This window comes from Coffea arabica, chromosome 7c, assembly GCF_036785885.1.
Source record: "Coffea arabica cultivar ET-39 chromosome 7c, Coffea Arabica ET-39 HiFi, whole genome shotgun sequence".
In the NCBI taxonomy this organism is placed as follows: domain Eukaryota; kingdom Viridiplantae; phylum Streptophyta; class Magnoliopsida; order Gentianales; family Rubiaceae; genus Coffea; species Coffea arabica.
In genome coordinates this window covers 4,031,814-4,041,642 of record NC_092322.1, presented here as the reverse complement: position 1 = coordinate 4,041,642, position 9,829 = coordinate 4,031,814, and the positions used below count along the sequence as shown (strand labels likewise).

General features: G+C 38.1%; 2 protein-coding genes across 2 annotated transcripts; one reads left to right on the top strand and one right to left on the bottom strand.

The window, feature by feature from the left end:
- Nucleotides 1-1,128: 1,128 nt before the first annotated feature.
- Nucleotides 1,129-5,219, bottom strand: LOC113698777 (PI-PLC X domain-containing protein At5g67130). Its single transcript, XM_027218724.2, has 9 exons — nt 5,083-5,219; nt 4,897-4,962; nt 4,619-4,753; nt 4,358-4,495; nt 3,289-3,387; nt 2,869-3,172; nt 2,281-2,510; nt 2,065-2,151; nt 1,129-1,532 (listed from the first exon to the last, which is right to left on the bottom strand). Exons 1-9 carry the CDS (start codon nt 5,086-5,088, stop codon nt 1,347-1,349), a joined length of 1,251 nt encoding a protein of 416 aa, XP_027074525.1. The 5' UTR covers nt 5,089-5,219; the 3' UTR covers nt 1,129-1,346.
- Nucleotides 5,220-7,122: 1,903 nt separating this feature from the next.
- LOC113698779 (uncharacterized) lies at nt 7,123-9,171 on the top strand. Its single transcript, XM_027218726.2, has 3 exons — nt 7,123-7,901; nt 8,298-8,483; nt 8,590-9,171. The coding sequence occupies exons 1-3, from the start codon at nt 7,440-7,442 to the stop codon at nt 8,872-8,874; spliced, it is 933 nt and encodes a 310-aa protein (XP_027074527.1). The 5' UTR covers nt 7,123-7,439; the 3' UTR covers nt 8,875-9,171.
- The last annotated feature ends 658 nt before the right edge of the window (nt 9,172-9,829 follow it).

Genomic DNA, 9,829 nt, shown 5'->3' with positions numbered 1-9,829 from the left:
ATTTCTTCATAAAATAATAAAATATTAAGAATATATATAATTTTACTATTAAAATAAAAAATAAAAAAAATTTATATTATATATATATATACTCGAGCTCGCGAGTTGAATTTAATATTTTGAACTCGAGTTCGACTCAATCAGTTCAAGTTCGACCCGAACTCGATATTGATTGAGTTTGACTCGAATCGCTCGCAAGCGATTGAATTAGTTTGCAACCCTAGTTGACACGTCACAATAATCTTATTAATGGAATATCAGACCATCATCTAATTAATGAAATATCAAACCATTATCTTATCTGTTGGAATGTTTTGATGTACTATGATTATTTGATTGCTTCTATTAAAAAAAAATAGATTGATTCTGGAATCTATATAGCCAACAAGTTGACATAAATTTCCGAATGTGTTCATGCGGTCGAGAGAAAGTGAAATTAAGAAGGAAGTAAATCGCCTAATGGTCAAGTCATTATGATGGAAAGGAATGCATGTGACGGGAAATTAAAAAAAAAAAAAAAAAAGAAAGAAAGAAGCATATTGGTAGATGAACTTTTCCTACGGATTTGAATTGCATAGTACTTAATTTTGTTTCAAGCCAAAAATCGTTCTCATTAAAGAAAGATTGAGATGACAATTTGTAAATTGGAAACTAAATGGAGTCGTTTCGTTGTCCAAAATTCACAACTTAAAAATGGTAAATTCCAAAGAAAACCAACCAAGGCGTTTGATCCGATCGTACAACTAGCAAAATGCAACAGGGGGAAAGCTTTGGGTTACTGCTACTCTTTAGAAACGGGAAAAAGCCTGTGAAGGTGTTTTAGAGAAGAACAACACATCAAAAGCCTTCACCTGTTGAAGTCAAAAAGAGATTCCCGACTTAAAAAGGGATTATTATGCTCCTGAACAAACTGATCCTGATTCCTCATTCCTGTGTTAGGGGGGCGTCTGCTTCGAAGGAGATCCCTGATAATAATAAATTCCTGTGGTTTGTCATTAGCACTATGCCAGAGTGCAATAAATATGTTCTTATTATATAAAGAAAAGTTTGTCGTCTCAACGTGGTAGAAAGTAGAAACTGCAAAGAGTGAAATGTATAAAGCAACAATTAGAGCATCCAGGAGCGAGGGAAGTCGAATTGCCCAATGGAGAGCAATGCCAAGCAAGTAAAAAAGAATACGGGGGCAATTCACATCCATTCATGAATGAATACAAATACAAGTCGAGATCACGATACAAATCATTTACTCAAAATCTATCGAAAAATTGCCGTTAGTTTCTTCCTTGTACAACAGTACTCTCTTGTGATGAATTCCGCGTGCGCGTCTGAACGCTGAGATTCCCACCTTATAGCCTCAGCAAGAGAATTACAGTAGTGATCATTTGCCCAATCAACCAAAGGAGGTCGACTTGACGACTTATATGAGAGTTGTTGCCTGGACTTTCTGATGGACCTGTGCTGGTGGACGTCAACTGTGCCGGTGGCGGAGGAGAGAGCACTGGCACGTCACAGGTGCCAAGCGTTGCATTTGCCTGCTCATGTTTGAAATCCAGTTAGCAACTACGCCATCGCAATCAAATGGCCATCACATTAAAATTTGATGGCTAGGAGATATCCTTTCTACTAACTTGACCGCATGCAAGGGAAAAAGACAATAATAGTTTCATTCCGTATCATCAGAAGAAACTCGTGAGAGAAAGGGATCAAAATTATTACTCAGGTGATAAAATCGGTCATTGTGACAGCCACAGCTGATGGTTCAATATGATTTTTTTTGTTTATGGGCACCATCCCTTAATAATTTACAAAAAATGCACTCTTTCGAATGTAATTTAAGATCAATGCACGATACTTCTCGTCTAAATGATACTCGTATTATCATAATGACTGGCTAACCCTCCTATATTCCATATGACCTAGAAAAAATTCTTTCTTAATTTTCCAGAAAATGTAAGGGGTTCAAAGATGAACTGGAGAACTTGAGTAAATGGGAACAATTTTGGGGGTTGGAGAAAACCCAATCACTTAGTCAAGAATTTGATTAACTGCAACACTCAAACGAACCTTGCAATATGCAATACTGTCACAACCACAGGTCAAATGACCGTTTGCTTCATCAACGGCTTCTGGGGCACCTCCACCATCACTCCTCTGTACCAACAAGCAAATGATTCAAGCAAAACCCCCAGAGTCCTTTTGATCAATAAAATCGTCTAACTATACGTTATCATCTTTAGGAAAGAGAAAATAGCATGTGAAGCATATAAATTTGATTGCTACCTGGTAAAAATCAACAGCGATGAAATTCGGCCATCTATTTCCAGCTGCTTTGTAACAGGTTCGTGTCATACTAACCAATGGAGCAGAATTGTTCGCACAAGCTTCTGTTATATTAGTATTCGGATTAGTGGGAAAGAAATTCTCAAGAACCAGTGAGATTGTTTTTGTGTCCATAGGAGATGATTCTGAACGACTAGGACAGGATCCATTTATCATCCCACCATCACCATCTGCAGTTTAGCCATAGCATGTAAGTGATCATCAATCCTAGCACAGTCAGTCTCTATCATTCATGGAGGAATATAGAAAGGTTGATTCAAAATAGCATACTAAACAACTTTTTCAAACTGGTAAAAGGGAAGAAAGCAAACATCTTGAGGACCCAAATTAGGGATGCAAAGAGCCAAGGAATCAATTGTCAATTTTCTCGAGGAGAAGAAAATTGCACAGCCTAGTTACATGGCTAAGATAGTACTAGAATGTTTGCATTGCCAAAAGGCATAAGCTTCTTTTCATTTTTTAATCAAGATTTTTGTCTTCTGAGGCATCTCAAAAATGATCAAAATCAGTGTGAATGTAAAGACTCACATTGGTTCTCAACCACATATTTCCACTCATAAGCGATCCCCTCGGTAGCTTCTTTAGATGAAATGGATGTAAAAACCACAAGACGCTGATTCTGCTGGACCATATCATCAACTGTAGGCCAGTCTTGACCACCTTTAGGCATTCGAGACACTGGGAACCAGTATTTGCTGAGGCCAGATGCATTGAAAACCTTTGTCAAACCCTGTGGAGACTGTACATAGTCCTCAATGAAGATGGTAACAATTTCAGTTGGATTTTCTTCAAGAAACACTTGAATTTCCTTCAGCACATTGATGGCAGGTTGCTGGAAGGGTAAAAAAAACATTCGTCAAACAAGACCTGCTATCAGAACAATTGAAATATGTATGAAGCATTACTGGACGATATAGCAATGCCCTTGAAAGGCACAAGCGCACTTACAAATGCAGTAAAATTGTAGCATTTTCTACCAAACGAGTGACACAACCAGATGTCATTGTTGAAGTCATACATGTCAAGCATAAGACCTCGAACTCCATTCTGCAAAAACGGATATTTCTCAGAATATGCATTTGCGTGTGCCCTCATGAATTGATCAACTTTGAACCAAAAACTTCACTGGCAAAATTGTTGGTTCAAATCACAAATTATTAGCATAGTTTGAACAACTACTTGAAAAGTGTGAAACTTCCGTTATTTGAATTAACTAGGAAAAGGGAGATTGAAGGAAAGACATCGATATGAAGGAGTTTCAAAAGACCTTAAATAATGGCAGGCTCAGTACTTGGAGAAAAGCTTGTGAATTGAGAGGCGAAAAAAGTCTCTGTTGAAGTTGTAAACGGGGCACTAGTTGGACACTTCACCAGCTATAGATTATTACCGGCATGTGCAAAAAATAAATACAGAAAACATGTCCCAAGTAGTCCTTATTAGTCTCTAACCTATCACTAGATGAATAAATATAGGAAACTCGGAAGAATTTGAGGGCAAGGAAATCGGATCATAATTAGCTATATGATCAACATAATGGTTGATTTGGGAAAAGTCTAATCACCTAACCACAGCACAATTGCATGTGGACAGCATTCAGGTGGGTTAGGTGAGATGGGGATGCTTATTTTAGATCCAAGCAAAGAGGAATGGCAATTATTGCAAAGAAAACCCCCAACACCTGTTCCTTCAAAGTGCGAGAAGCTAGCTAAAACAAGTACTATAATTCATCAGGCAAACTTCCTTTTTGTTTAAAATGATTTCAGGACAAAGATACAACATCAGGTACGGGTGACAAACCTGTTCTGTACGTCAACGTTTAGCTGCCACACCAGCCAAACTTTAAAGTAATTATCTTCACAAAAAAAAAAACTCCTTGTTGAAAAAAAAAGAATAAAGGAAAAAAAGTCCAGCCCACCTCTATTTGAAAAGCTGTTAATAAAGTCAAGATGCTCCGGCGGGTCTAAACCAGATTTCTCAGGCGAAGCGCAGAGTAATAAGGTGGTATAATCTTGCTTACCTGAAGCTGATTGGTGACGGTATCTTCCTGATTGGTGGGCGCCAAAATAACAGAGCCTGTTGCCGAATTGGACCCGGACAAAGCATATGAATTGTGGGTCGTTAGCCATGAATACCGATTGAACGGCAAACCTTTCACCTATTTCCGTTCAACCCAATAAGCAACAGTCAACATATATGTACTATGAATAAAGAACCAGGCAAAATTGAAAAATCCATTCAAGCATTCAGGTTACGTGGATAGATAGACAAGTAATTGTACCTTGGAAGTGGGATTCAGCGGTTGAATGCGGGTACATCTCGGTCGAGTGTTTCCGTTAACAGGACAGGACCCACAAATTAATCCGGCATCGCAGGTATTGCTTGAAGACGATGAGTTCGAACATGTTTCGCCAATCTGTTACATTCACAGATTCCGGAGAAAAATCAGTCCAAGAAACGGAAAACAAACATTGGAGATGTTATAAGTGTGGGAAACTTCGTAAGTACTTGATATACTTGATGATACAGGAAAGGAAAGAAGAGAAAATGCATATGGACCTGGAGACATGAAGCGAGGGGGAGGAGAAGACAGAGGGCGATGAATAGAAGCTTGGAGAAGAGAACCTGCAGAGACCAAAAAAGATTCAAACAATAAATATGCTGTAACGAGGAACTATTGTACGGGTTTATGGAAATTGTTATTCTACGGAAGAAAAAGTTTTGGAGATTGAAGATTTTGCATGCCTGCATTTCTGGCAAGCTTTGTTGTTAAGATTGGGAGAAGGAAGGGGTCCCTCGTTACGCAGTCTATGTTTTGACGACTCTCTCTATTTGTGATTTTTTTTTTTTTTAAATACTGCGTACCAAATATTGAACTAATTGGGATTAGTTACCACCTAATCCCAAATAGACATCTGGTGAATATTTTTCGTGGATTTTGACTAGTTTCGCTTCTTGCCCAAAAATATATAATTGAGAATTGACCATACAACAAAGTAGCATTTACAAATGGACTGTAAACTAGTCTTTCTTCTGGAAAACAGGAAATTTATGCCGTAAGCATTTACGTGGCACGCGAAATGCCGCGTTATAAACAACAGGAGAGTAGACTCGAGATTCAAGTTCAGGATCTCGAGACCAATAAAATCTCTGCGACTTTGGACGGTAAGATGGCAACTGTAATTGAGGATATACAGAGGTTGTTTCAAATATGTTCTTTTTTGCTTAGTCATGAAAGATAAAAATGATATTAGTGAGCAAATACATTCTTTCTTGTTTCAAAAATGGATCGCTCCTCGGTGTCTTTGAAGAACGCAAGTTATGCAGCTCAAGGAGTCTTTGCTCGTTATTGTAAAGAGTTCTCACTATTAATGAAATGAAATTCTTTCAATGTTCTGAAAAAAAAAAAAAAAATACTTAACATGTAGCTTGCTCGAAATGGTAGCAATGACGACACAAAGACAGCACTATAATACACTTTCCAACTAGTCAGCTAAAATAAGTAAAGAGTGAAGACGCTTCTTTTTTTCTCTTTTATGTTTTATGCTCCTTTTTTTGCTTGGGCAAAGAATAAGTAGTACATTCCAGATTAATCTTACTTTAATTGATCGGTTACCTGTCCTAAACTATTATGATTCCCAATGCATGCTCTAACTCATAGTGAAAGTAAAAATTGAATCCATCCAAACTTTTTAGTACGTTTAGATAATCAAAAAATTATTTGTTTGCATCACAGACGCAATTTTTAACGCACTCTTTTATCTTTTCTGCATCACATCATAAAAAAGTAATGCAGTAATTATTCTAAATAATATTTCAAATAATCTCTTATCTAAAAAAAATTTTTTTTTTTTTTGCAGAGGGGAGCATGCGAAGAGCAGTTGTAACACCAAAAAATATTTATAATTATTGATGTCTTTTTGGGTCAAAAATTAACTGTCAAAATCAAACTAAAGAATTGTCCACTGAGATTTTATTAATTAGTTCTCCGGATCGCCTGTCCAAGTACCGTGTCTGAAGTTTAGTTCCCTGTCTAATATGAACCCACATCATTTACCTTTGATAAAGACTCCGTCGAAACGTCATGCCTCCCAAAGTCTCTACTCGAGTCGTGTATTGGCATCTCGTCTTTTTTTTTTTTTTTTATACATTCTTTTTTTAAGATAAGAAAGATCAGGATATTAAAATGATAAAACTCTCGTTGCCATTCTTCTTCATGTTCTTACTGATCAGTATTCTCCTCCTCCTCCTTTTACAGCAGGTTCCTTCTTATTAAAAAACTACTTATTCAAGGCTAAACTCCAACGATGAATTGCAGCCTTTCCACTTAAATGAAAAATAAATAGCACTTTCTCCGTCATACAATTCTTCCCCTCCCCCCAAAGAGTGAAGCTTGGTGCAAAATGCAGTTGAGGGCCCACTGGCCTTCTAAAACCTGTCCTTGGCCTTTTTTGATCAAGCAGGTTGCCGGCAGGAGGTGGGTTCGTGTCCATATTAATTGTTAACACAAAGATATTGAATCTCTTGCAAGCACGATTTAGACCTGTTAACAACAATCCCACTTGGGTTGGCCTATTTCTCAAATACAACGTTACAATAATACATAAATAAAAATAACTCAATATTCAGTTTTCAAGATAGATCCTTCACTTTTCTGTTTGGGGGAGTTGTACACTATTCAATCTTGTTCAGGGCAAAACAAACTGGTCCTTTTCTATCAAAGAAATTCCTGAGAAGAAATTTAAAAAAAAAACTGAGAGTGGTAGTAGCGACCTACCGACGACCGTATAGAATACTACAAAATTACAACTGGCATTTTGATTTCTTGTGGGTTCGACACCCTCTGTAGCCCTAGCACCCCAATTAATTGTCCTTACACGCAAGGGTTAAAATATGGCAATAACCAAACAAAACATAACGTGGTGTTGGACTTTCTAGACATGGGGAATGAGTGAGCTGTGGCTTGTGAGAGAGCGGTGAGATCTGTTCTCTGTTCTTTCCTTCTTCTTCCCGGTCCTTGATTCTCTAAATTCTGAAGATAAACCGAAGAGCAATTGAAACAAAACCTATAACTTTTACCGATCACAAAACCAACCGTGTCAATGCATGCTAAAACAGATTCAGAGGTGACGAGCCTCGCGACATCGTCGCCAAACCGGCCGGTCTACTATGTTCAGAGCCCATCACGGGACTCCCATGACGGGGAGAAGACTACCAATTCTTTCCATTCCACGCCGGCCGCCCTCAGCCCAGTGGGCTCGCCGGGCCGCCATTCTCGTGACTCCTCCTCCACTAGGTTCTCTGGTTCGCTGAAACCCGGCTCGCAGAAGTCGAGTAATGGGCCAAGGAGACACCATCATCGCCTCAAGGGGGAAGAGAAGCAGTGGAAAGAGTTCGATGCCATTGAAGAGGAGGGGCTTCTTGATGAAGAGGGTGGACGTAGGGGCATCCCTCGCCGCTGCTACGTTCTTGCTTTCGTCGTCGGATTCTTTGTGCTGTTTACCTTTTTTTCTTTGATCTTATGGGGTGCCAGCCGAAATCAGAAGCCAATCGTTACAATGAAGGTCAGAATTTAAATCTCAGTAACTTGAAGCATCTAATCTTGTCCTCTTCTCGTCTTTTTCTTTTTGTCGTCTTCTTCCACAAGCTTCGACTAATATAAGAATACTGAACCAGTTAGTGAATTTTGATGGGACAACTGCCATTTACGTTGAGTCGGCTAAATGTGCATGAGCTGGCCAATCATATTTAGATGCTTTAACTCGTATGATCACGATGTCCGACTACATCTATTTATACTCTTAAATAATAGTATATATTTTTCAAAATTGTGCAACCTAATTTTTTCTTTTTCTTGTTCAGTATCATTTTATTACTGCTGTTGTTGTTGTTATAAACGATTTAATTTATTGGATCTTCAGAGTTTTTTTTTTTTTTTTGTTTTCAAACTGGATCTTCAGAGTATTTCATTCGATCAATTTATAGTTCAAGCTGGCTCAGATGCCTCGGGAGTGGCCACCGAGATGGTGACCACGAATTCTACACTAAAGCTAATTTTCCGCAACAAGGGTACATTCTTTGGGGTGCACGTAACATCTACACCTCTAGATCTCTCTTTTACTCAACTCGCTGTGGGCACCGGAACAGTAAGTTTTTTTTTTTTTTTTTTTGGCGGCTTATCTATCTTCAGTTCCTGTATTGCGTGTAAGTTAGAAACGAAATTGTTCAATTCTATTTATATGGGTGGTGCAGATAAAGAAATTTTATCAGTCAAGGAGGAGTCAGAGAACCGTAACAGCAGTGTTACAAGGAAGTAACATTCCGCTGTATGGAGGGGGTGCGGATTTGAGCAGTAAAGATGGGAAACCCACGTCGCCGGTGCCACTCAACTTGAATTTTACCGTTCGTGCAAGAGCTTATGTATTGGGCAAATTGGTGAAGCCAAAATTCAGCAGAAGGATCCAGTGTTCAATGGTTATGGACCCTAAGAAAATGGGGGTTGCTATTTCCTTAAAAACCTCGTGCACCTACCAATAAAGTGACGAGGAGGAGTTTGGCGTATACGGAACCAAACAAAGCGAATTTCCACAAAGAATTACTAATTGGTTTAATTTTGTTTTTTTTTTTTTTTTGGAGGAAATGAGGGTATACTGCAGATACAGAGAAGATGCTGGAAATCAAGAGCTGAGCACTTCTTCTGAAGCTGAGGTTTCTGATGAGTTATGGGCTTTATGAAGTGTCGTTAATTTGTTGGTTTTCATTCTGCCGTTACGCTCGAAGCTGTCTTGTCTTCTCCTTTTCCTTTGGTTAATCGACTTGGGTGCATTTCCATAACTTGCATTTTTTCTTTCGGTTGTGGTTGTGGTGGATATGGGACTATGATCTCTTTCTCCTCTCGCTTACGGAGTTTTCGTGGCAAAAGACTGAATAACAAAGCTATGAATAATACCCATAATAATAATAATAGATGAAAAATGACAATGAAGAGACAGATTGGAGGATGACAAAAAGCTTGTTCTCAACTGATCATGAAAAGTTAAAAGTAACTATTTGACAGTGTCGCAGGTTTTAAAAAAGTACGAGTAAATTTCATATACATTGGTATGATAATACATATACTATTATCGTTAGATTCATGACACATATGTAAAAATTGAATTTAAATTTTACATAACTGTCATTCACCTGTTAGTGTATTGGAAAGATTAATGAGCAATATCCAGTGGTGCCTGTTTTTCTACAACATTTTCTTTTTAATTTTAGCATGATGTGCTTTAACAGGTTATAAACGGGCCAGAATATGCCCTCAAGTTAAACAACTGTCCAAGGCTAATTAGTAATTGTGCAACGTACCGCTGAATGGTACTTGTTGCGCATGTAGTAAATCCATGGCAGTTAATCTAATTTCGATAAAAATCATTCTGCCACTCAGCAATTGTCAATGTCGATTTGCATAAATAAAGTAAACACCACAATGGTAAATAACTATGTG